Here is a 27570-nt window from a genome sequence, read left to right on the forward strand (position 1 = left end):
CCCTTTCAGTCCTGACCTGGGACTCCGTCCCCTTCGTTCGCCCCCTCGGCGGGCTGTGCATGATGGGGGCGGCCCCCAGGCAGAGGAGCAGCGGGCGGGGGAGGGGGGGCTCATTCCGAGGCGGTTGCAGGGCCGGTGGGGCGACGAGGCTCTGATCCCTCCGCTCCAGGAGGCAAGGAAAGAGTCCGGAGGCCCCGCCCCGCGGGGTACGCAACCGAGATTGGAAGGGGCGGGGCGGGGCGGGGCGGCGGAGGGGTTCGCGGGGGCGGAGCGGCGAGGCGGCCCTGAATCACCTTGAGGCTGCGCTCCGCCGGCCGCCGCTCAGAGAGGTGGAGACTCTCCGCGGGAATTGACCTTTGGAAGCCGGGTAGGTGAGGAAGGGGGGGTGGGCAGGGCGGGCGAGGACCGGTCGCGGATCAGCCGGGCGCTTTGCTGCCGCTGCTGCAGCCTCTCGCATCCCCCGAGCGCCGGCTCCGTCCGACTACCGCCCCTATCATCCCCTGCCGGGAGCGCGGCTTTGCAACTGCGCAGGAGGAATTGCAACTGCGCGTGTTGGGCGGGTTGGGAGCAAAGGAAGAAAGGCGCGAGGTCCCTGTGCCGGGGTGGGGGGAGCAAGTGAGATGCTGCCAATTATCCATCTCATTTGCACCCAATCTTCTCCATCAGGAGATCCCAGGGGGCCCTGCACCCATTTTTCGGGCGCAGCACGTGCGGTTGGGTTTCGTCCCCCCCCCCTTTTTTTTTTTGCCCGTGCAAGAAAGGCTGGAATTCAGCAACCCGAATAGATAGATAGCAATACAGCACCGCCTCTTAAAAAAAACGGGAGAGCGAGAAGCGGCGGGGCTGGCCTCTTTTCCGTCCCCCGAGGGAGCTGCGTGTTCCGGGCGTGGGCCTGGCCGAGCCCTGGCGGGGAAGGAGCGGCTTGGCACGCGGCCCTTTGTCCCGGGCAACCGCCTCCCCAGCTCCGGAAACGAGGACGGTCCCAGCGCGCCTGCGCCGTTTGGGAAGCGCGCGGTGCCGGCCCGGCGCGTGCTCGGCCTGGCCTTGCCTGGAAGCCCCAAAAGAAGCTCCCGACTGGAGGCCTGGAGGGTTCTCGCCCGGCGCGATTGCAACTCCCGGCCCCAGGATGCTGGAGAGTAGCCGGGTCCCACCCCGCAGGCTGGAGAAGGCCGGCGCGGATACAGGGAGGGGGGAGGGAGGGACCGATGGGATGCTCTCTTGGTCCCCTTCCTTTTCCTCCTCCCTCCATCTCGTCCCAGGCTCTCCATGAGCTGCGCTTCCTTTCAAATGCAAGTGTGGTGGAGGTTGTGGGAACGCCTTTCCCTCCGTTTCCCAAAAGTGGTGGTGCTCAAGGCCAGAAATCTGGCTGCACAGAGAAGCCTCGGATTGGCCTGGCTGCCATTTCCAGGAGCTCCTGGGCCTCTGCCACGAGGAGGGGAGATCGGGTTGCACGTTGCCTCCTCTGACCTGCCTTTCCTCCCCTGAAAGGATCTGGAGAGACAGTACCGGATCATAAATCAAGGCAGACAGGGTCTTTATATATCTCTCTCCCTGCCCTGCTGTTTTTCATCTCCTGCAAGTCTTGCGAAAGGCCACGAAGCAGGCATAGATTTCACACAACCTCGTTCTGTGTTCAAGCCCCCCCCCCATTTTTGCAAATTCTTTCCCCCCCCCCCATTTCCTTCATGCCTTTGTGAAGGTGAGCAGACTCTCCTTCAGACAATGCCATTTGAACATGAGGTGGCATTTCCTGGCATGGACCTTCCTTCCTGTCTCATACTGCCGGTTGCAGGACAAAAAAGTGTAATGAAAGAATGGAACCACTGTCACTTAATATTTGCATCTTTCCTTTCTGTTGTAAAATATTTAAATTGTCAGCCTGTAATTTCTGAGCTGGAAGTAAATTCCCCTTATGTATCGGGGTGGGTGCGTGGGGGCGATTGGATGCTGCATCCTCAGGGCAATATTTTTCAAAGGCATGAAAGACCAGGTCAAAGTGTAACCACAGAATATTAGCTTAAAATTACTTGGTAGCAGCAAAGCAGGTTTCTTTAGTATGGTGCCTTCAAGGCTCCCTTCGAATGCAGGCCATGGCGGTTGAGGATTACTAAAATTGTAGTCTAATGTCATCCAGGGTACCAGCTTAAGGTAGGTAGTGCACAAAAACTGCCCTAGGGATATACATCTATCCTAATAAAATAGGAAATTGCTACCTTCCTTTTTGTCAGAACTGTAAAGTTGGACTCTCCAGGTTCATTTTGCTATTGTTTATTCTGCCAACTGCATTCCAGAATCTTTCGTGATGCTGCACAAGTGGGTCTTCACAACAATTTGTCTGTTGTGCTTTCCCACGCTCCCCTCCCAGGGCAAAAGGCACAAAACTTAAGCACACAGACTCCTCCCATGTGCAAAACCTCAGCTTATATAAAGGTACCCAGCCCGATTATATCTCAGTTAAATAGCATTCATCTTTTTAACGGCCACGTGCTAAGAATCTGGGCAGAGAACCTGGGGTGATGGGAAGATGCTTCATCGCACCAGATGGATCTTCCTGCCCCTGCAAAAGTACTTGGTGTGCTGTTCAGAAGCCACAGCTCTCCAAATTTTCACCAGAGATCAGATTCTCTCCCCCCCGCCCATTTCTCAAGTCCTCCCAGTGTGAGCACGAAGGCAGGCAGATGGTAGAAATGTGATGCAATGCTCCTTACTCAGAAGGAGGAAGTGACTGTGCAGAATGGTTGAGCGGAACAGTTTTCACAAATAAATCTTTGCTGTTGCATCTTTGTTGATACTACAAGTTACCATAAAATAGCATGGGAATTGCTGCCAATTAAAGTGCTATATAAGCTTTCTGCATTAATATGGTGTGTGTGTGTATTTGTGTGAATTTGGGGGGACAATAAAAAGATTTTCATAGTAATAGTCCATTGCTATTGATCAAAGGTTCTGGGAGTGCCAATTTAAGCAACGTAAGTTAGATGAAGGCCAATGTTGCATGCTGTAGCTTTTTAATAGAACGCTGGGGTCAGTGCCTTGCTGAATCAATCAGCAATTGATTGATAAATATAAAAACAATAATAATATAAAAACGTAATAAGTATAAAAACAAGAAAAGCACAGTTGCCTGCCTCAGGTGTGTTCAAAACCTGAGTTTTTGTTGGTGCTCCTGGCTTAAAGCAGATTGGTGTGAAAAATGGTGCATAGGTTGGAAATAAGATGTAATAGCAACTGGCTGCCTGCCGGTTTAGCGGTTGGGCGCAGTAAAAGCTCTCCGACACATGATGCAGCCAGCATTGAGGCTGCCTAAATTTAGCCAGAGCTTGTTCTGTTCTGCTTGGTATCCTCTGTTCCATTTGGCTTTCAGAGGTAATGGTTTCATTTATTTATTTTTAAAGAAAAAGTAAAATGGTCACAAACAGCTAAAAACTGATCACTTCAAATCTTAGGGCCTACAGGCATGATACTTGAGAAAACTCACGCATTTTCAAATTTGGAGCCACCCAATTCCTTTGTCCAGAAGATCATATGGGATTGGAATGTTAACAAACATGTTTTATAGCATTGCAGCATTTAGTGTTCCTTATCTAATTTAGATTTTGATAATAACTCATAAAGTATGATTTTGAAGATTGTCACACAATTCCTGCTTTAACAGTTCACTTATTTTGGCCTCTCCGGTTAAGGCTTGCATTGTGGCCTCACAAGATTAAATCAGCTTTCTGCAAAGGGGTGTCTCTCTGCCCCTCCCCCATTAAAAAGCAGGGTGCATATGCTTGAATCACCACCTGTAATATTTGTCAACTTGTAGTAGCGACTGGATATTTCTTACATACTCCTATTTCCAAAATCGATTGAACTATGTTAAAAGGACACTTACATTACAGATTGCAGGGAAGAAAATAAATTAAATCTGTTTGCTGCTCACTCCTCAGATTTGTGCAAAACTGACAATCATTAACAATTTTAAGAATTGTAAGCATCCAAACGCCTCAATTGCAACAAAAATTGATCTGTATCTTTCCTGCTAAAGCTTCAGGGTATTTGTGCAAATCTTCCTTCTCAGATTATATCAGAGAGCATAAGTAAAACCACCCTTAAAAACTGTCTTGACTACAAAGCTTTACCTGTAATCTCCAGCATATGTCTTTCTCATCCCCCAAAGGTGGAATTGATTGAGCTCAGAGGCGTATCAGTTATGAACAGCTAACATCTGTGACTTTGCAAACAGTTGGAACAAGCAGAAAATATTTTATGCTGCGGCAGAATTGCTGCCTCCTTAGGAATCCAGCTGCATGTACCGTACCAGGAAGGGCCCCAGGTGCTTCTCTGCTGAATTAAAAAAGATTCTCCGTTTGTGGTACTTAACTGAAAGCAAGCAGCATCTTCCATGACATTATAGTGTTAGCTTTGACTAAGGCCTCTGGGGAGACAGGGTCTCTTCTTACTTGAAAGCCATGCGCACGGGGAAAGTTGCACGTAGCACAGGGCGGAGCATGTTATGGGCTCCAGAGCTGAAATCCGAGTCAGTCTAAAGCCCTGGAATAACAGAGCAGCCAGAAGGTTCCCCTTGGGTTCAGAAGCAAGGGCAGCGTTTCATGGCAGCTTGCGGAGGAACCCTCTTTAAAACTGTGAAATCGTTATTTAAGTGATGGCTGTTCTTTTAGATGCTTAAGTTCTCCCCAAAGTGAAATTGGCTGGCTTAATTCTTAAACGTGTTTTTTATTTTTCTCATTTTGGTCTTCGGATGGCAAGGCTGAATTGAGATATCTTGACTGTGAACAAAATGTTCTTTTATGCTTGAGCATGTTTGGCCTGTGAGGCGTATAGAGTTAGGCTTAAACTAAACTTAAAATAGCTTTAATTCATGGACATTACACATTAATTATTAGATTCATAGCCTGCCTTTATTTTGTACAATTTGATATGGCCCTTATTTGAGGTTAAATATATAGTCTGACCCTTATGATCTTTCCTAGCATAAAATTGTCCCAGAATTTAGCAATGTGTACTTTGACTTCCCCAACCTATTGTTTGCAAGAATTTGTAGATACTGATGGCCGTGCCAATGGGAATTTCAAGAGTTCTCGGCATAATATTTGCATTGTCCTTTGAAAATGCGCTTAAGTGCTGCAATGCTGCCTTGGAAGTGATTCAGTTTTAATTTTTGCCATAATTTTTGCCCCAGGTCTGAGGCTACACCCAGGCGCTCTCCATCATCCCCATGTCCTGTCTGGGCTTGGATCTGGGTTGGTGCACCATGGTGCATGGGCTGTTACGTGGAATTACAGTTCAGAGGAATAACTTCATTTATGGTTTCTCCCCCCCCTCAGTTGGGTTATGCTAAATTTGTTCCGTTCTTCTGAGCATGAACGGAAGAAGATAAATAATAGGAAACAAGTGTATGATGGATTGGGGAGACATCCGTTACTTCTTTAGATTTCATAAAATGTTTTATCCTTTTTATATATATATATATTTTCTTTAACATCTATAAGTGCTTAGTGAACAGTGTATTATCTGGGTCAATATGTTTTGCATTCAATTCTGATAGTGATGTTACTGATTAAATATATATAATCATACTTTTTCAACTTCTAACATTTGTGTATACCTAGTAATCATAATATGTTCTATTTCAATATACATGATATTATTTTTCCAATTTCTACTGCCTGCTTCTTTTTTCTAGCCCCTATTAAAATAACCACCACGTTAAAAAGTGTTAAAATGTTTTACCCTTGGAGTTGCTGTTACGAGGACAAACTGGAACACCCAAGGTCCAAAAAAGACATTCAGTGCTCAGACCACTCTCGTTTCAGGTTGAAAACTCCTTCCAAATGAAACGGCCCTCTCTCACATCCTCCGAGTGGAGTATTTCTGAGAATTTCCGTGCATGGAATATTTAGAGATCGAGCATTTGGTGGCGCCGGCTCTTGGATATTGAATTCAGTACCGTAACTTTTGTGTTCTTGCTTTAGATATCAACTCTCAGCCACCATGTCTACCAGTGACGCTTTCATCCAGACCCAACAGCTCTATGCGGCCATGGCAGACACTTTCTTGGAACACATGTGCCGACTGGACATTGATTCCCCGCCGATCACCGCAAGAAACACTGGCATTATCTGCACTATCGGTAGGTTAGGGGTGAGCCCCCAAATTGGGGTTGTCTTGGGAGACCCCCTGTGTGTTAGCTCGGTTCCTATATCAAAAGTCCATCTAGCTATTCAAATCTCATCTCTAGAATTATCTTCACATTAATCCAATTGGCAGGCCTCTTCAGGAAGATCGACATGCTGAATGTTACCATTTAATAGAATAAGAGAGTTGGGAGGGAGCTTGGAGATCATCTAGTCCAACCCCCTGCACAAAGGGGTATTCAGCAGGTCCTGACCAGTTCTGGAGAACTGGTAGCGGAAATTTTGAGTAGTTGAGCAAATGCCCCCTCTGACTGGCCTCACCCCCATCTATTCTCTGCCTCCTGAGTCCCAGCTGATTGGCCAGGTCTCCTTTGGTTGCCCTGCACAGGAGAACAGAGCTGGAAAGCAGGCTAGTGGGGTGGAGAGGGAATGGGGATTTTGCGGTATCCTTCAGTGGTGGGATTCAAAAAATTTTTACTACCAGTTCTGTGGGCGTGGCTTGGTGGGCGTGGCAGGGGAAGGTTATTGCAAAATCCCCCTTCCCTCCCCACCCCACTAACCTGCTTTCCAGCTCCGTTCTCCTGTGCAGGGCAACAAAAGGAGACCTCACTTTCATTCATGAGGCTCTCTGACCATTTTGGACCATGTAATTTCATGCAATTTATTTAAAATAAGGAAACCAGATACAGGCCAAGTAAAGAAAGTTGAGTTAGAAACTTGTAGAGGAAGTGTATGATCTTAGCTTGATTAAGGAGCTGAGGATGTGAGGATTTTAAAACGGGATCTCTGGTTCACAAAAAGTTTTATCTCTTGTTATTTTAGGTCCGGCTTCTCGGTCAGTAGAAATGCTGAAAGAAATGATTAAAGCTGGAATGAACGTTGCCCGTCTCAACTTCTCTCATGGAACTCACGAGGTACAAAGGGGGAAAAAATCAGAAGAAAAATGGGAGAAATTGATGGGAATGGAAAGAGACGCTTTCTGACATACTAGTGAAAACGGCAGTAATAAATAGAGGATTCTTATTCAGTAACCCCGATTAAAGTAACCCAGATTAATCTTGGCCTCCCGATTTAGGGTTGTAATTTCAGGTGTCCTGCTTGATGAAGCAATAGCCAACTTCATAAAATAATTCTCAAACGAATGGAGATGCTGAAGTTCTTTGCCACATATGCATGGCTGTCCCTTTTCTGGTAAACTGAGATTGGATTATTCCTTAAGGTTAAGGTCTCTGGCTGCCTTCTACTTAGTTGACTTAAATGGTCTTCCCGCTAGAGGTCATTGGGGATTGGATTACTTCCTCGTTTCAAATGGCAGCGGAGCTCAAATGCCTGGGTTAAACAAAACAGAATTGCGAAAATGAAATGTGAAATGGGCAGGGCCTGACGAAATATCGTGTAACAAACTCCTGGCCATCTTAAAATAGAGAGCACTCGCTGGCAAGTTCTGTGCAACTTCTGTATACCTAGGACATATCAGAAGGTCAAAAAACCCAAACCCTCTCATCTTCCTTTAATGCTGAAGGAAAGTTCAGCTATTACTCCACCCTGTTACTAGATCCTGCTGTACACCTTCGACAAGATCTTGCAACTACCCCTCCAGATCGAAGGTGGTTGAAACAAATCTTCCCTTCCACATGGTGTTTGAAAGCTAAAGGAGATTTTGCTGAGTATGTTAACTGTGCCGGGGACAAGGTGGTAACATGTTAAAGGATCCAAGTAATTCCTGGAATGAAGGGTTTCCAATCTGATAAGGTAGCGCACCTGTTTCCAGAATAAATCAGACCTGCCTTAGGGGTCAGCTCTGTGGCCTTTGAAGAGCACTGCACGTTAAGGTTACAAGAATTGTGCTACTTCGCAGGAGAAGAGGACAGTCCCATTTCTATAAATAAAACAGCCTTCTCAACATGGTTAGAAGACACTTCCCCCATCTACCTCCTTCCTTAAAGGCCAGCAGGCTGCTGTTGGCTTCCAAAAGGTCAAACTACAGACTGAACCATCTTACTAGCAAGAGTTTCAGTTTAGCGCACAAAATGCTATGCATCTACCCTTTTTTAAAAACAAAAAAGAACTCCCCCCACCTTCTTAAAGCTTGATCTTAAATTAATATTTATCACCCATCCCCTCCCACTTGTGACTGTATGACTGTAATTTTGTCGCTTGTATCCTTAGGATTTATAAGGACTGCTACCTAGTATGATTTGACTATCATTAAGCGTTGTACTTGATGACTCTTGACGAATGTATCTTTTCTTTTATGTACACTGAGAGCATTTGCACCAAGACAAATTCCTTGTGTGTCCAATCACACTTGGCCAATAAAGAATTTTACTGTCTGTCTGTCTGTCTATCCATCTAATAGATTTTTAAGCATTGTATGTACTTGCAGACGAGCTGAGAATTTTAGGTGCCACAATACCCCTCAAAAATTGGTTTCAACGTAACCATGGATGAACTTATCCACACACATATATGGTCATAAAAGTCCTCGTATATACTTGCAGAAAAGCCTATTGGTATATGCTGACCCCTGAATTTTAAATTAGAATACTACTAGGCAATTGTAAAAACATAATAAAACATGCCTGTTCGAGCCGACTCTTTAACTGCAGGTTGGTATATTTTTCATGATATTTTGGTTGAACAGTCAGCTTACCCAAGGAATGGGCTTCTCTTCAACTATAAGTATATACAGTAGTTACCAAATTAAAATAATTACTGATTTAATTAATTCTCTTCTTCAAAATCTTCCTTAACTGACTTTAGCAGAGTGTTGGCGTTCCAATAGTGAAGTGAAACTGTTATCTGGCTTGTTAAAGTGGGATCTTGGCTTGATTTTTAAGTTATACCCAGGGGTTTGTCAGTAAGTTCAGAGATATGCATAAACCAATTGTCCCGTCTGAACTGAACTGAATTCTTTATTGGCCAAGTGTGATTGGACACACAAGGAATTTGTCTTGGCGCATATGCTCTCAATGTACATGAAAGAAAAGATACATTTGGCAAGAGTCAAGAATCATCAGGTACAACACTTAATCATAGTCACAGGGTACGGTAAGCAATCAAATCGTACTAAGAAACAGTCAATAAAAATTTAAGGATACAAGCAACGAAGTTGCATTCGTACAGTCACAAGTGGGAGGGGATGGGTGATAAGGAGTGATGAGAAGATTAATCGTAATAGTAGTGCAGACTTTGCAAATAGTTGGACAGTATTGAGGGAATTATTTAGCAGAGTGATGGCATTCAGGAAAAAATCCTGAAAAAAACCCCTAGATACGGATTTAATAGATGATGTTTAGCAGATTAAGCAGTGAGATTAAACTAACCAGACAGTTACTCTTATCACATTATGCTTACATGTTCCTCTCTCTTTAGTATCATGCAGGAACAATCAAGAATGTAAGAGAAGCTACCGAAAGCTTTGCTTCTGATCCAATTTCCTACAGACCCGTCGCCGTTGCCCTGGATACAAAGGGGCCTGAGATTCGAACTGGGCTCATCAAGGGGGTAGGTGGATTTCTGTCTTTGCGATGATGTGGTCATTGCAGGACGACTGTTTATTCTACCTTGCAACCATCTGACAAGCAAAGTCAATGGGGAAACCAGACTTCCCAAGTTACTAACTGAGCACAGTGATTCACCTGTGGCAAGAAAGGTCATAAAATGGGGAAAACTCACTTAGCAACAGCAATATTGGGCTCAATTGTGGTTGTAAGTTGAGAGACCTGCCGTATACCAGTGATGGTGAACCTTTTCGGCACTGAGTGCCCAAATCGGAATGCACAGGTTGTCAGCTATGGAATCGTGATTAGGTTAAAGCATGTGGCATAGAAAGAAATGGAATTTACTTTGTGGATTGGTTCATGTGATGTGATGATTAAAAAAGGGAGGTGGTGGTTTGTAGGTTGGGATAGTTTCGGAATTCCACAGAGGTGCCAAGTTTCTATTCTAATAAAAGTACTTCGAGATTACGGTTGCCTTGGAATTACTAGCTGGAATGGATAATCTTTGGAACGCTGACACACACCTGTGGGCCGGAGTGCCTGTCAGGTGAGGCTCCATTCAAAATCCAAGAAAGAAAACCTTAAAGACTCCATTGTTTTAGAGAAATGGACTTTTACTGAAAATTGAAGTGGTAGCATCAGAAGAAACACAAGATCTGAGGCCAATAGGCGCGAAAATCACATATAGAAAGTTAGGCCAATGTTCCCGCCCCCAATAGTTCAAACTGGCCGTCCAACCTGAAAGGTGTATAATGGCAATGTGAGGGCATCTTCAGGTGGTGTTTCAGACATCTGGTGTGCTAAAGACAGTTGACCTTGGCTTAGGCAGATAAGGGGCTGCATCTGTGCAGTAAGCAAGTGAGCTCAGTCAAGAAAGATCCCAGGTTGTACATTTCATCCATTCAAACCTCCAGCACTCTTCCCCCCCCCCCCCAAGTCCAATTATTCTTCCCTCCCCGTTTCTATGGCAGCCGGAAAGATAAGCAGAAGAAAGGATTTAGGGAGGCTGACAGTGCCAGAAACCCAAAGACCAGCTGGCCGTTGCATGGGTGCCTATTATATGCTATATACATACATACATACATACATACATATATACATACATACATACATACATACATACGGTATTCAGCTTTGTTCGGATATTTTCCCACGTCATTGTAGTTAGTCTTTTAAAGTTGTAGCAACGTTTCGGCAGATTCTCATCTGCCATCATCAGGCTTCTGTATTGTGTTTGTCTGTGAGACTTTAAAAGCACAACTAGAATGACGTGGTAAAATACCCAACAAAGCTGAATACCATACATGTATGTATTGTACTATAAAAAATTAAGAAAATATATATATATTATATTATATTATATTATATTATATTATATTATATTATATTATATTATATTATATTATATTATATTATATTATATTTATAGTATATGGTGCCTTCATTCAGGCCATTTTCAGGCTGTTCTTCGGGCCATTTTCTGGCGCTCGCAAAGACCAGCTGGTCCAGCTCCAAAGTAGAATTGAGATAAGAATTTTAGATACTGTTGTAAAATAAGATATGAGAACATGAATTGGGATTGGATAAGGTAAGCTTAATGTTTAATAATGACAAGGATGATGCTATATGAAATTAAACCAATAAAATGAATAGGTAACTATGGTCATGTTTGTATGGAGATGTGAAACCTGTAACCACACTGCCAAATGAGAATTTTTTATTTTAAAAAAGAATAAAATGAAAACGGGGAGAAAATTGAATAATGGAATTACTAGTTTAATTGATATGGTAGTAGGCATTTGGAGAGAGTGAAGGTTGAAAATAAATATTGAAGAAGTATGAATTAATATGAATATATGCAATGAGAGATGTATGATATATTGATGCAACACCGTCAATGTATTGTTATATGTGGGTTGAAATAAAAAAAATTGAAATAAAAGAAAAGAAAATGGCCTGAAAAACTTGTCTGTTTTTTGGGCTGTTTCCTGGTACCTGTTAAGACCAGGTGGCGCGTGCATGTGTGCACCAGAAACCCGAAGAACAGCTGGCAACATTGTGTGTGCCCACAGAGGTGGCTCTGCGTGCCATAAGGTCACCATCACGGGCCTATTCTGACTTTCTCTCTGGTGAGAGTTTCCAGGTTAATCTAAAAACAGGAAGTCCTACAGCAATGGGGAAAGTGTCAGCGATGGCTTTCTGCCCCTTCCGTAGATGTTGCTTTTGGGTGGTCTTTGTGGAGCAACAGAGTCTCTTTGGGATATTAAACTTGATTTTTTTTTTTTTATGAATGCTTGCAGAGTGGTACAGCAGAGGTGGAGCTCAAGAAAGGCGCAACTCTGAAACTGACTCTAGACAACGCTTTCATGGAGAAGTGCGACGAGCATGTATTGTGGGTGGACTACAAAAATATCACTAAGGTTGTGGAAATCGGCAGCAAAATCTATGTGGACGATGGCCTTATTTCCCTTAAAGTTAAAGAAAAAGGTAAATCCCGAAGGCATCCCGCCCAGAGTTTTTTTTTTTTTTGCAACGAGATGGGTGACAAATGAATTTAATAACTAAACAAATGCTAAATAACCTACCCAACCTCTTAAATAGAAGTATATCATTGGACCCACCTTTTACAAAGCTCAGCCTGTCCTGTGGGGTCCCAACAAACTTTATAAAATCACAGCATCGCCACTTAAGTCACTTGCAGTGAGGCAACCTGGCTTGATGATGCTCTCAACTCTAAGGCTTACTGAAAAAAAATTATTTTTATGACCCTGTAATTCCTTTTGTTGGGGCGACTGAGTGGAACTGAGCATTTACTGGCTGGATGCCCTTCCTGACACCTAGGCAGAGTTCACAGCAGATATTTTCTCTTTGGGCTCCGATAGAGCAGGGGTCGCCAACCTTTTGGACCTCAGGGACCACCAAACTCGTAATTTTAAATCCCAGGGGCCACTAACTGGTTCTGTGGGTGTGGCCTAATTTGTGGGTGTGGCTTGGTGGTCATGTGACTGGCTGGGCATGGCTTGTATGTAAATATTATAAATAATTATATAAATATTTGATTTTATTTTTATTTTTAAAAAAGCAACTTTTACCCAAAATCAGGCAAAGCAGGCAGGCAGATTGAGTTGCTCACAGAATCATTCAGTGATCTATCTATCTGCCATCAGCTAGCTTGGTCTCTCAAATTTGCTTGGCGTGAGCTGCACTGAATAATAGAACCTCCAGCCCTAAGTGAGGTTCCGCTGTGCTTAAAAGCAGAGCCGAAGATCTAAAGACTAGCTAGAAAGCAAGAAATCCAACCATTTCCTGCTTCCTAGCTAATCTAAATCTCCAGGCACAGCAGAACAGCTGATGGTCGGAAAAAAGAAAAATAGCAATTTAGCAGGGTAAAGGAGTAAGCAGGCGGGGAGGGTTCCCCGGGCCATGTGGGCTGCACAGTTTTGTATTTCTGCACAGCCTGGATTAATTGCTTTGGGGAGGTGCTCTGGGGGTGAGATTTCTCTGCGGCCCACCAAAATTTTCTCATGGCCCATCAGTGGGCCGCGGGCCGCCAGTTGCCAACCGCTGTGATAGAGGACCATCAGTCATTGCCTAGCATCAAACTCAGCCTCCTGAGTGTGAGGCGATCTTCTTCACCTCTAGGCCACCATGCTTCTCACTTGTTGATAATAGCCAATTTGACCAATGCTCGTTTGCAACGAGCTTGCAAGAATAAAAAGTGACCCTGTGGATCCCAAAGGTGTTTTTCCAAAAAGTCAACCGGGCTTCCTCCTTCAGTTCTGAAGAAGCTTCTTGGATGAGAAGCAAAACATTTTCAAGGAAGAAACAACAACCAAGAAAGTCCTTTTTTGGGGTGGGTGGGTGTGAACCATCTTTAGGACAACCATGACCTGGACGCTTGAGAATCTCCACAGACATTTTGTGACCCTGTTGGTGTTTCAAATCCTTTGCAGGTGCTGACTTCATCATAACCGAAGTGGAGAACGGTGGGATGTTGGGTAGCAAAAAAGGTGTCAACTTACCTGGGGCCGCCGTCGACCTCCCTGCCGTTTCTGAGAAGGACATCCAGGACCTCAAGTTTGGTGTCGAGCAGGACGTGGACATGGTCTTCGCTTCCTTTATCCGCAAAGCGGCTGACGTCCACGCCGTCAGGAAGGTGCTGGGGGAAAAGGGGAAGAATATCAAGATCATCAGCAAAATCGAGAACCACGAGGGAGTGCGCAGGTGAGTGGCTGGTGTCAAGACACCCAGGAGCCTCCTTTCCTCCAGGCCTGGCTGGATAATTTTATCCTGGCTTTCGTTTCACGGTGGGATATTCATCCTGGAAACCGTACTCCGTGGAGACGGGGTTTCTAAAATGGCTTGCTTCCCTATTGCCCTTCCTTTAAAATGTCTTAACTTACTGCGCTTCTGTATGGTTTGCCAATTGCACAGGGGCAGATAGGAAAGCACTCCAGAGGGTTAACGTCATTGCCCAGAGGATCATGGGTTGCCCTCTCCTCTCTTTGGAAGAGCTTTATAGCTCCCGCTGCCTTAAGAAAGTTCAAAACTCCTCAAAGATCCATCTCATCCTGGAACCCCCCCCTTTTTTTTTAACTATTACCATCTGGCGGACGATACAGAATAATAAAAAAAGGACAAATAGGCTGAAAAACAGCTTCTATCCCAGGGCAGTAGCTCTTTTGAATTCTACTGTATAGGGCAATATTAATGCAATATCAGGGATTTTCAATTCAGTGTATAGAATGTGAAGGGTGTGTGTTTGTGTTTATTTTCAGTCATAATGTACATTGAAGATGGTATTTAATTTCATTGTACGAGGTGCAATGACAATAAAATAGAATAAACTAAACAATGCTGAAGGGTAGACCTGAAATGTTTCAGCAGACTTGGGGTTTTTTTTCTGGCTGTGTATTAATTGATGCCTACACAGGTAGTCCTCGACTCACAACTACAATCAAGCCCAAAGTTTTATGTTGTTAAATGAGACATTGGCTTAAGTGAGTTTTGCTGAGTTTTCTTGTCACAGTTGTGAATCTGTGCACTCGTTAACCTGATGGTTAAGTGGATCTGGCTGTCAGCATTCCAATGAAACTCCAAATTTCAGTCAGCACTCAGAAACAAAAGCTCATCCAAGTAAGAGTTTATTAAAGAAGTCATATTGGCACATCTGGGAAAAGCCGAATCTGGGAGTTCCGGGGTTTTCCCTTCCCAAAAGAGAAATCAAAGATCCATCCGCTGTACCCCACCAGTCCATGACATGGCCCAATCAACCTATCAGCTTTTGGAAACCATATTAGCACCAGACGCTTCCACACTGCCACTTTCTTGAGCCTGGAAAAATGGGAGGGGGGGAATTTCTTGGAGTGTATGCGGTTAGACATAATAGCATTCTTTTTCTCAGTCAAGGTCATGTTATTTCTGCACCTGGGTGAGAGGACGTCTTAAGCTGGGATGGATGGTAATTGGGGCATGTGATGTAATGAGGGGTGCAGGGGGTAGATTTGTATTTTTAACTTATTGCAAGAAAATCTGAAACTTTCAGATTTGAGATTCCCCAGATGTGGCAGTTTACTACTCTAATAAAAGGAACTTTGGATAGGATGTCTGCCTCGGAGTTATTTGTTTGGAGTGGAGGTTTTCTGGAACGCTGACAGAACCATCATCCCAACTGGAGACCTTCCTCCAGACACCCCTCTCCAGGTGCAGGGCAACATGTCCTTGACTCTGAGAAAGAATGTTGTTGAGTCTAATCTTCCACCCCTCCATGAAATCCCCCCCAGGCACTAAAATGTGACAGCCTCGAAGCTTCTAAGTAAAATATGGCTGACACTGGCTTCCTTACTGGCTGCCTGTCAGAAAATCCCAAAAGGGGATCTTATGACCCCGGGACACAGCAACCATCATCAATAGGAACCGGTTGCCAAGCATCTTGAGTTTTGATCCCGTGACTGTGAAGAGTGCTGCAACAGTCATAATTGTAAAGAAAGGTCATAAGTCGCTTCTTTCACTGCCGTTGTAACCTTGAACCATCACTAGGTAGAATAGAGTAGAGTTCGTTATTGGCCAAGTGTGATTGGCCACACAAGGAATTTGTCTTGGTGCAAATGTTCTCGGTGTACATAAAAGAAAAGATACATTCGTCAAGAGTCAAGAATCATCAGGTACAACACTTAATGATAGTCACAGGGTACAATAAACAGATGAACTGTTGTAAGTCAAGAACTACCTGTAATTAACAGGACTCTGAAGTCTGCTTCCTCCCCCTCCCCCCATGGGTGTCCTTGGCTTCTCACCCAGCATCACGGCCTTCCTTTCTCATAACATAGCAATAGCACTTAGACTTATATACCGCTTTCTAGTGCTTTTACAGCCCTCTCTAAGCGGTTTACAGAGTCAGTGTATTTCCCCCAACAATCTGGGTCCTCCTTTTACCCACCTCGGAAGGACGGAAGGCTGAGTCAACTTTAAGCCTGGTGAGATTAGAACTGCCAAATTGCAGTCATCCGGCAGTCAGCAGAAGTAGACTGCATTCCAACTACTGCTTTCTGTGCCACCGCAGCTCTTATAGCCCTTCCCTCTTTCCTTTTCAGGTTTGATGAAATCATGGAAGCTAGCGATGGCATCATGGTAGCCCGGGGCGATCTGGGTATTGAGATTCCGGCTGAAAAAGTCTTCCTAGCCCAGAAAATGATGATTGGCCGATGCAACCGTGCCGGCAAGCCTATTATCTGTGCTACTCAGGTATTTGAAGGCTCTGGGCAAAGCCGTTGAAGGGCTCTGTAGCATGTGAGAGTTCTCCAAATCCTTAATAGGACGTCTTGTGCCCATATTGCCAAGGGAAATTTTAAAGGGGGGCAGAGTTGATTGGGGTGCCTGAAATAGTAAAAAGAAAAAAATTACCACGAAAGCTTGTCTGGAGGATCCTAAAGGTTAGCCTATAATTAAGGATTTAACGGATAACCAGAGTTGGAAGGGACCTTGTGGGTCATCTAGTCCAACTCCCCACCCAAGCGGGAGATCCTACACCATATCTTGACAGATGAAAGTCCCATCTCTTCTTGAAAGCCTCCAGTGCTGAAGCTCCCGCAACTTCTGTTCCATGGGTTGATTGCTTTCCCTGTCAGGAAGTTTTCCTTATTTCCAAGATAAATCTCTCCTTGTTCAGTTTCCATCCATTTGGCTAACAATTGGGACTGTTGTTGATACCTAGCAGAACATCCTTAGATTTTTACACTGTCCTTTACAGCAGTTAGTTTTAATAGTTTCAGCAGGGAACGACTGCTAAGAAGTTACAGCAACTTCTTGAAGAAAGTTGGAGAAAATTATTCCTATTGTGCTTCATTGGACTGGTGGGGAAATATTGCTGTTGAGGCACGTGGTCAGGACACCCCAAAGCCAGAGGGTGATTCAAGAGTTCAAACACAGACACACACACCCCTAAACTTGTCCCAAGGTATAACTTGTCCCATAATCCAGAAACTAACTCTGCTTTCAGACTGGCAAAAATAAACTAGCAATCGTGACGGAAGCATATATGCAAAAAGATTTAACCCTATGAAACAATTGGAACAAGGCTTCTCTTAACAATAAGATGATCTCAGTGATGGGATTTAAAAATTATTACCAATTCTGTGAGCGTGGCTTGGTGGGCGTGGCAGGGGAAGGATACTGCAAAATCCCCATTCCCTCCCCACCCCACTAACCTGCTTTCCAGCTCCATTCTCCTGTGCAGGGAAACCAAAGAAGACCCAGCCAATCAGCTGGGACTCAGGAGGCGGAGAATACACGGGGGCGGGGCCAGTCAGAGGTGGCACTTGCTGGTTCTCTGAACTACTCAAAATTTCCTCTACCAGTTCTCCAGAACTGGTCAGAACCGGCTGAATGCCACCTCTGGTCCCCAACCCTTGGTCTGTGAACCAGCACCGGGCCACGGCATGCCAAAAACCGGGCCATGCAAACAAGTGAAGCCCCATCTGTGGGATGGAGGCCGTATGCGAAACCAGGTGGTTTGACTTAGAGTTTTAGCTAAGGACTCTTAAGAGGGACTGTAAGCGTGGACATAGGGGAAGTTTAGAGAGAGTTCGAAGCTGAATTAACCTTCCCCTTTGCTCTGCGAGATCGTTTAAAACCTAAGAGGCGACTTTGGAGCAAGTCAACTTTTCATTTTTCCTGCCAGATGTTGGAGAGCATGATCAAGAAACCCCGCCCAACACGTGCTGAAGGAAGCGACGTAGCCAATGCTGTCCTGGACGGAGCCGACTGTATCATGCTATCTGGAGAAACGGCCAAAGGAGATTATCCTCTGGAGGCTGTCCAGATGCAGCACCTGGTAAGTTGGCCCTTCAACCCTGGATGGTTTAGAAGCCCTGGGCTCCCACCCCCACCCCACGCCCCAGTGGCCCATCCCAACAAATCCTTTCCCAGGCTAGTAGCTCGCATTTATACCCAGCAGTGGTTGGTCTTCCCCCTGATCTGTCCACCCTGCTTGGTGTCCTCCCGATATGTGAAAATTAAAAAGTATTGCATATCTGGAGAAGACAAGCCCTGTTTGGAGAAGACAAGGGCTTTCTTGTGAGCATGCTGGCTTAACATCTGGGCTTGGGGGATCTAGTAGATTTGCAAGGGCTGGGACCCTGTCATCTGCGTCTCGGGTTGGCTAAGCTGTCCAGATCCCCCATGTTCAATTACAAGATCTTTCATTGGATCCTTCTGTTAAAATGAGAAGAGACTTGCCTTGGTCTCTCTTGCATGTTAAATTTCCATTGTTTAATTATCTGGGATTTAAAAGTAACTTGGCTTCTTTATGTCGCCTGGGGGCGGGGAGGAAATCCACAACGTGGAAATACGCGGGTCTGAATCCCACACTCGAGTTCTGGCTCAGCCCTGGAACTTCCTGGGGACCCGGCCAGGGGGCGGGACTGGGCGGTCCCTTCGATTTTAGTTCTGCTGAACTATTACGCCCAGGGGGAGTACCTAATTTACAAAGTGCATGACTGACCTCGTAAACTGCCCGAGGACTTCTTCTGATCTGCTTTGGAGTTTTGTAAGTTTTTTTCCCCCTTGACCAACTTAAGCACCAAATACCAGAATTAAAAACACTGATTGTGTTGGCTGTTTGCTGTGGATTACAACAGCCTTATAACCTACTACCGTCAGCTGCAGGGTCAGGTCAGTTAGCTTCCTCAAAAAAAGATCTCCCCTCCTGTTACGAGAAGGTTACTAACGCTACCTCTTGGCTTGGGCTGAATTCCTGATAACGTCATGGTCCCTCATCGCACCAAAGAAAATGATTCCCAAGGCGAATAAGCATGATTGTCTTGTTCCTACTAATCCTCTAAAACCGCTTTTTGTTGAAATGAGCAGGCACCCCCAACAGCTTTCTACGGCCTCTCTGTTCCCATCTACCTTCAGATCATTTAGGACAGACTGCCCCAATGTTTCCGGCTTTGTGGACCGGGGTTTTAGGGTTAGCTTGCACAAGCGATGCACATTCACGCCTGCCTCTCACAGCAGAGGGAGCACGCATACATGCACTCGCCCACTGGCCGTTTCCATGGCCCAACTGGAAACCCCTCACGGCCCACAGGTTGGGGACCGCTGATTTAAGGGCAAAAGGCTGGATGAAATCTAGGGAGTATTAGTCCGTGCCCACCTAACTGGTGCCAAAGGGCACTTCTTCCAAAACATTGGAACCCAGGAGGATTGATTCAGACCTCTGCACATGGCCCGATAAAGAAATTTCTGGCACCACCCAGAAAAGTGCACAAATAAAAAGAGTTGACCTGCTTTCTAATAGCATTCAGAGATAAAAGTTAAAATTCAACCTTCCTGTTCATCTTTGTTTTCATTAGAGAATTACACCCAAAGATCTTAAGAGCCCTCAACATTTGCTGGGTTGTGTTAAATGTAAGTGACCATTGAAAGATTTAAAAACAGTGTCCTATTTGCCATAAGTATCTCAGGAGAAGCCTTCGTTTGCAATATGCAAACATTCAGATTATAATATTTTGAACTAAGGGAAGGGAAGATCAATCGGATCTGGCGACTTGAAGGATATCAAAAACTTCCAGGCTTCCAGTTGTTGTTAAAAAGCAATTTTTGAATTATAATCAGAACCTGCTTTTCCTAGGATGACAAAATAAAGAGGAATTTTGTCTTTATGGATGGGGGTCCTTCCCTCCTATTAGCCTCCACCTGTAGTCTGGAGCCAGACACGAATTCACACAACCTCATCTTTGAGAACAGATCTGCTGCCGTAACATTCCCAGAAGGGTATTTCAGGTTGCATTTAAATACAGCTCCTAAGACTCACCTCTTCATCACTGTCTTCTGATGAGACTAACCCTCTGTATCATATAATGGATTTCTGGCTTTGTATCACTTTCTCCGTCTACCGAATCTTTGTAAAATTCACATTAATCTTGAATCCTTGGGGGCTAAGGTACAGTCGAAACTGTAATTTCCAAAATTGGATTATGTTGCTTTCCCTAATGTGTATCACGTTGCAAATAATTCTTATCGAATCTTACCTTAACTGCCTAGTTATAATAATCTGGAATATGTAGAGCTTTGCATGCTATAAAAATGCTACCCAAGTCTCAACTTTTGGCTGGGAAAAAAACACACAAAAGCTAATTCCTGAAGCAGGACAAACAAGTTTCAATCCATCTTCCTTGAAGTTGGGATTGGCTGTTATTTTTCAAGGAAGCTTCCAAGCATGTAAGCACGGGATTTTACATGCCACTCGAACTCAGGGGAAAGTGATTAATTGAATCCTTGCACTGGGTAACTCAAGGGAGAAAATCTTGAGTTTGGGGCAAATTCTTAGCAAAGCAGCTGGCAGATTCTCTTTTAAGTGGAATTTCTACAGCCAAATGGGTGACTTGGTTTCCTGCTAAAATAAATTCGGATGGAGCAGCAACAGAGTCCCCAAACCTCAGAATATTTTTCAAAAAATAAAACAAAACTGTTCCATGACACATTAATGTTGGTTCCGCAATCAGAGCTTATCACCAATGCCCTGAATCCTTCGGGTTTTAATTTCTTCGGTGGATTTGAGCAACTCACCTCTCTTCCCACTGGGCCTGAATGATAATCCTGCTCTCAAATGCTGATTTGTGACTTCGGTGGGCCGTTCAGATTTGGGAAGCTGGTTGCTGCCTCGTCGCGCATGTCGAATAAGCGATTAACTCTCTCTTGCCTTATTAACGTGATCATATCACTCGATGTATCTCTTTCCTTCTTCTTTTCTGTGACGCTCCTCCCCTTCCCTTCCTTCCCCTCCCCTCCCTCTCGCTCTTGGCCTTACAGATAGCTCGGGAGGCCGAGGCCGCAATCTTTCACCGCCAGCTGTTTGAAGAACTTTACCGTCACACGTCTGGCAGCCGGAACCCTTCGGAAGCCATGGCTGTCGGCGCAGTGCAGGCCTCTTTTAAGTGCTTAGCTTCTGCTCTGATAGTTTTGACAGACACTGGCAGGTAGGGCTCAGAGTTAGCCAGAGTAACCAAGTAAGTTTGTCTAGCAGCAGGGTCTCCCACCGTGGCGACTTTCAGACTTGTGGACTTCAACTCCCAGAGTTCCTCAGCCAGCTTTGCTGGCTGAGGAACTCTGGGAGTTGAAGTCCACAAGTCTGAAAGCTGCCAAGGTGGGAGACCCCTGCTCTAGAGGATTTGTTAACTGATAGTTTTAAGGTGCTTTGAAAAACAAAAAAAAGCAAATTTCCAGGTGCTGCTCTTTGATGCCAGTAGGGTTCTCCCACAATCTTTAAAAAACTTAAAAACTAAAAAGCGTCAGCCCGTCTCCCTCTGTCTTAACCAAGCAAGATTTGAAGCAGGCCGAAGCAGACTCAGGGAGGTTCGCAGTCGCGCACGAAGGAATCCATGCCACGGGGTGACAGGCAGACTGGTGAGGCCAAGGCGGTGGATGCAGACCAAGGGAGCCGAGACTCCCCTGCCCTTGGTGGAGGATGACCACCTCTGTCCCCACCATTCCTACCACCCCAGCCAGATGCTCAAGGCTCACCCACCTTGGCTGCTTCCACCACGCCGGTTCTCTCACCGCCACTCTTGCGGCTATGCCCTGACGTGACCACCGTCACCCGAACGCCCTGTTGCTCTTGTAGATTGCTCGCGAAGCCGAGGCAGCCATCTTTCACAGGCAATTGTTCGAAGAGCTCCGCCGGCTGGCCCCCCTGAATCGAGACCCTACCGAAGCCGCCGCTGTGGGTGCCGTAGAAGCCTCCTTCAAGTGCTGCAGCGGGGCCATTATTGTGCTCACCAAGTCTGGAAGGTAGGAGGCGGAAGGTGCTGGCCGAAGTCGCGAGGACTGACTTGCTCGGATGGCCAGATAACAAAACGCGCCCTGCAGCTGAGCAGCTTGTCTCTTCCTTCCTCTCAAGCACAGGTTTTTCGGTCTCTGGATGGAAGCGCTGCCGACGTAGCCTTGGGCTAGGTCTTCCCTGGCCCGGAGCTGCTTGCTTAGCCAGCGGTCCTCCAGCTTCACAGTGCCAGGATAATAAAGGCCCTTTTTAAAATTGAGTTTGTGGATCACAAACTTGGTTTGTGATAAGTGTTTGCCCGGTGTTTTCCAACTTTCCAGGTGCGTGGAATTTCAACTCCCAGAATTCATGCTGGCTGAGGAATTTCTGCCGAGTTTGAAGTCCACGCATCTTAAAAGTTGTCAACGTTGCGAAACACCTTCTCAGGCAATAACAATGAAACAGCAGCTTGCTGTGGCCATGTGCAAACGAAAGGAGAAGCACAAACCTAGTGGTAATTTTCGTGGGCTCATAATTTGTCTGGGCAAGTCTTAAGAAGCTTTTTTAAAAAGAGGGCACTTCCCAGGGCATAAGCCTCCAGAAAGTTTTGGGCTGCCTCCTTTAGTGGAAAAGTTGCAGGGGAGGGGTAAGTTATTGTTATATAAGTTATAAGGAGCCTCTGTGGCACATTGGTTAGAGTGCAGTACTGCAAGCTACTTCTGCAGCCATATTTCTGAATTTGGCAGTTCAAATCCCACCAGGCTCAGAGTTGACTCAGCCTTCCGAGGTGGGTAAAATGAGGACCCAAATTGTTGGGGGAAAGAGGCTGACACTCTAAACCGCTTAGAGAGGGCTGGAAAGCACTATAAAGCAGTATATAAGTAAGAGCGACTGCTATTTTTCCTGCCAGCAGTTCCAATCCCACCTGGCTCAAGGTTGACTCAGCCTTCCGTCCTTCCGAGGTGGGTAAAATGAGGACCCAGATTGTTGGGGGCAAGAGGCTGACTCTGTAAACCACCTTGAGAGGGCTATAAAGCACTATAAAGTGGTATATAAGCCTAAGTGCTATTGCTGTTGAGTGGGCAATGTCCCCAGCTCAACAGCTGTGTAATACGTGCCAAAGAGAGTGACACTGAAACTTTGATCTCATTTTTATCAGCACAGAGTTTTGCACGTTAAGGGGGGTGAGCTTGCTTGTGATTCAGGGTATGATGGGACCCAGACCACCATACTAAACCCTAATGTTTATCTGAACACCAGTGTGTTTCAAGAACAGAGCAATGGCTTGGTTATGCCAGGTTTAGCATGCCAGTCAACAGGCCGCAAGTCTGCAGTTTGTTTATATCTCTGTTGAAACTGCAGGGCGAATTTATTTTTCTGCAGATCAGACCAAGCGTGTCTGCAGTATTGTTTGCAGCCAGAATTGATGCAAAGTACTGATTCTCCAAAACAAGGATTATCTGGGGGAAAAATATTTACGCAGATTTGGAGGAAATAACACTCAGGAAAAAGAAGCAGCTGAAATGAGCAATCCAGTATATATTGGCACACCCTATGAAATTAAGAACATAACTTCCTGCTAAACCTTTCTTACTGTTTTCTCATAAAGGGTTCCTACCTACCGTTTGCTCGTGGGTTCTGAAATACTGCATTTTGCAAATATAGTTTAGTTCTGGATTGTATCGTCCTAATCATATTTCTGTAATGCTTTCGATTTCTTAATAGAAGTCGATACAAAATTGCCTCATTTGCAAATATTTATGATGCTTGATGTTGAGGAAGTTGGAAAGAGAAACCAACAATGTTCCTGTCAGGACTCCCAACAACTCCACCCCCATTCAAATCATAAGTCTCCAGCCACATCTCTCTGAGAAAAGAAAATTGATGTATTAGAATTTGCCATGTTGCCGTTAGCTGGATGCAGCCGATACTAAAATATATCATTCATTTCCCCCTTGACCCTGGGGCTTTCCCCCAGGAATGTGTCCTATTGGAGAATGTATATTCTCCAATTGGACTCATCCATAGCCAAGAGTCATCAGTCATGCTCTCCAGTAATATTCTTGCGCTCTGACAACTTTGGGCTGCCAGGGTGATTATCTAGGCACTTGAGGGACACACTGTTTTCCCCCACTCCCATTTCTGCTGGCAGCTAAAGGAATATCTTTTTAGTTGACATTCAGCTCCCCTCACTTCTTGAAGGTTCCATTTAGGGCAGATATTTTATTGAATATACTAATTCTGTAGACTGGGAGCCGATATTTTTAAAGTAATACTGGAACCAGTTGAAACCATGATATTTGTGTATTAATCTCAGTGTCTCTTTTTTACCCCACCCTGTGTGCTCCCCATTTTAAAGCAAAACGGCACTTGCAGAATTGTGTACGTTCCAGTCGGCTGGCAGTGGTGAAGGTGATTAAACTTCCCAAATCTTTTTCCAGGTCTGCTCACCTGGTGTCCAGATACCGACCACGGGCCCCCATCATTGCTGTGACCCGTAATGCTCAGACCGCCCGCCAAGCCCACCTCTACCGTGGCATTTTCCCAGTGATGTGCAAGGAGGCAGCCCTGGATGCTTGGGCCGAAGACGTCGATCTCCGTGTGAACCTGGGCATGAATGTTGGTAAGAAGTCATTTATGGGGGGTCTTAGGTTTCCTTCCTGTAAGATGAGCCTGGAAGGGAGCAGCTACCTTCTGCACTTTCGAGAAGCTGGTAACATTTCGGGGGTGGTATAGCGGGAATCTCCAAACTTGGCAACCTTTGAAAGACTTGTGAACTTCAACTCCCAGAATCCCCCAGCCAGTCATACTGACTAGGGAATCCTGGGAGTCCACGAGTCTTAAGGCTGCCAAGTTTAAAGACCTGTTGTACGCCACCAAGGGCACACACTCCAATATTAAAAGTTAATGTTCCCAGCATTGGGGGTTTAAAAAAATTCAGCTGGTCCTATCTTCTAAGGCAGGAGTCTTCAAACATGGCAACTTTTAAGATTTGTGGACTTCAACGCCCAGAATTCCACAGCCAGTCATGCTCACTGGGGAATTCTGGGAGTTGAAGTCCACAGGTCTGGTTTAAGAGAATAATAATGGAAGCTGGCAAAAACAGTTTGAAAATGGTGGTCACATCACCGCGCCACAAATAGCCGTGAAGGTTGCCAAGCACCCAAATTGAGATCACCTGAGCGCAGAGGGACCATGGCCATAGTGACTCTGTAAGTAGCTCTGCGGAGGCTTGGAGTAATTTCATTGTGGCACAGTGGTGAGAGTGCAGTACTGCAGGCTACTTCAGCTGACTGCAATTAGCAGTTCGAATCTCACCAGGCTCAAGGTGGACTCAGCCTTCCATCCTTCCCAGGTGGGTAAAGTGAGGCCCCAAATTGTCAGGGGCAACAGGCTGACTCTGCAAACCGCTTCGAGAGGGCTGTGAAGCACTATAAAGCGGTGTATAAGTCTTGAGTGCTATTGCTATTCTGGCTTTGCATCTTGTGTGAATTTAGTCTGTTGGGTTTAATGCATCACGCAAACCGGATTAAGGGTTAATTTGATAATTAGGAAGCACGTTGGTCATGAAGTGTCGGACACGGTGTAGCATGGGGGTTAAAGTGTTGCATTGGGATTGGGAATCCAGTTTTAGGTTTCAAGACACATGGTGGCCCCTGTGGTTAGAGTGCAGTACTGCAGGCTACTTCTGCTGACTGCAATTTGGTAGTTCAAATCTCACCAGGCTCCAGGTGGACTCGGCCTTCCATCCTTCCGAGGTAGATAAAGTGAGGACCCAGATTGTTGTGGCGGGCAAGAGGCTGACTCTAAACCGCTTAGAGCGGGCTGTAAATCGCAGTGAAGCAGTTTATAAGTGCTATTGCTATTAAAGACTCATATTGAGCAACCAGTCATAAGCCAAAGAGCTACCTCTGGATTCCACATTAACCGGTCCTGCTTTTTCACGTATCCTGTTTTGATCCTTTCCCAGGCAAAGCTCGTGGATTCTTCAAGTCAGGGGATCTGGTCATCGTGCTTACCGGCTGGCGCCCTGGATCCGGTTACACCAACACCATGCGTGTAGTGCCTGTCCCGTAAAACGGACCCTGGCCACAATCACCCCCTCCTCCCGCCTCACACCCCTTCCTGTCCCTCTCGCATTAGACCAGCAACTGCTTGCAATTTCGTTCTTTGTCTGTAGAGCGGATAGTGACTGCCCTAAAGCCATCGAGTGCAGTAACCGGGGAGGCGGAAAAGAAAAAGAGACTCTCAATTTAGAAAATACTTGAAATAGTTTGATAAGTGGAACCTCCTTCCCCCTTTTCTTCCTTGCCCTGGGCTATCCGGCCTTATTTGTTAGGAGCCAGTATGATCCAGCAGCCGGGGATCGCCCGGTTTCTCTTCTGGAGCCGATCCCCTCTGCAGGGAGACTAGAAATCTTGGCTGGCTTATTTAGTACGGCATTGTAGGCGAGGCTTGGTGTCATACTCATCCTAAATCCCACCTTTCCCAACGCCGCCTCCTCTCTGTAAGTCTGTGTTGTCAGCACTCTGCCAAAACACTCCTCACGGGCTCTGCTACACCATAGTTGGCTTGATCAGATCAACACACACTCCAGTAGGGGGTTTGACACAAGCCCCCTTTCCTGCCCCTGGGAAGTTTTTAAGAAAGCAAATCTTTTCAGTCTCCTGTTCCTCCTTGCCAGTAGACCCGAAGAATATCAGATTATATATATAGATACAGATATATATATATATTTCACAGTGGGTTGGTTCAGGAGTAGATTGCGCTGTTTTTGACAGCCTAGGAAGACTTTTTTGTGGGGAAACCAATCTTTGCTCAGGAAACTGAATGCAAGCGAGCCAGGCCACCGGAATTGTTCCCATCACTGCACTCCACCCAACCGAAGCTACCCAGGGTTGTTTGTGCCGCTGTTGTTGAGCTGTCTTGTGTTCCAGTTTTGAGTCATGCCTCCTGACAGTGCACTCTGTAACTCTCTCTATACATTACCTGCTGTTAAAAAGAGGTGCATCGGATTGTCAGATGCCACTTAATACATCAATAAAGCAGAGTTCAACCCATCCTTTCCTGTTTTTGAAGTTTACCAACCCCACAGCTGGGTTGCTGTGCCGCGTGAGAAATAAAAGTGAATTGGGTAGAGGGCTGGAAAGGGTATGGCTGGCACCGTCCTCCTGAAATGTCCTTTGGTTCAAAATACAGTTATTAAAAATATCACTTTCCCTTCTGCAATAATGATGGAAATTGAGCCCAATGTCCTCCCTTCCACGCCTGAAATAGCAGCAGTTACTTAGAAAGAAAATTTGCAATGGAAAACACAACTGTAAAGTATAAACCCCTTGTTTTCAAGGAACCACATAGTGCCCAAGTAAACTTCTGTGCTGCACTGTTGTTTAGCATGTATAGTTTAGGTTTGGGGTTTGTTTTTTTTTACATATAACAATGGAAGATGATAAAGCTTTTAGGAATTCCCATTATTTCATCTTTACATTTATATATTTTCCTAAAACATGTAGCTATAGATGTGAAAATAGTTGGACTTAAAATGTCGCAGAAGTAGAGAGACTGTAAGCCTGCTCAACCAACTAGCTCGCTGAAATACAACAAACCCCCAAATTCCCAAGTTCTGAGAGTTACAAAACCATATTCAGTTGATGAGCAGTGAATAGCC

At 45.3% G+C, this 27570-nt stretch overlaps 1 protein-coding gene across 2 annotated transcripts; it reads left to right on the plus strand.

Annotated features, from left to right (window-relative positions):
* Positions 1-323: 323 nt before the first annotated feature.
* PKM (pyruvate kinase M1/2) lies at positions 324-26962 on the plus strand. Of its 2 annotated transcripts, none has more exons than XM_087941929.1 (11): positions 324-367; positions 5979-6136; positions 6963-7054; positions 9516-9647; positions 11944-12130; positions 13597-13867; positions 16237-16387; positions 17823-17975; positions 20957-21123; positions 24344-24525; positions 25873-26962. In XM_087941929.1, the coding sequence occupies exons 2-11, from the start codon at positions 5998-6000 to the stop codon at positions 25977-25979; spliced, it is 1581 nt and encodes a 526-aa protein (XP_087798055.1). In that variant the 5' UTR covers positions 324-367; positions 5979-5997; the 3' UTR covers positions 25980-26962. The 2 variants fall into 2 exon arrangements, with proteins under 2 accessions (XP_087798055.1, XP_026565434.2); XM_026709649.2 differs by lacking the exon at positions 20957-21123 and adding an exon at positions 21768-21934.
* The last annotated feature ends 608 nt before the right edge of the window (positions 26963-27570 follow it).

This window comes from Pseudonaja textilis, chromosome 13 (genome assembly GCF_049901715.1).
Source record: "Pseudonaja textilis isolate UNSWEBS1 chromosome 13, rPseTex1.2, whole genome shotgun sequence".
Taxonomy (NCBI): Eukaryota; Metazoa; Chordata; class Lepidosauria; order Squamata; family Elapidae; genus Pseudonaja; species Pseudonaja textilis.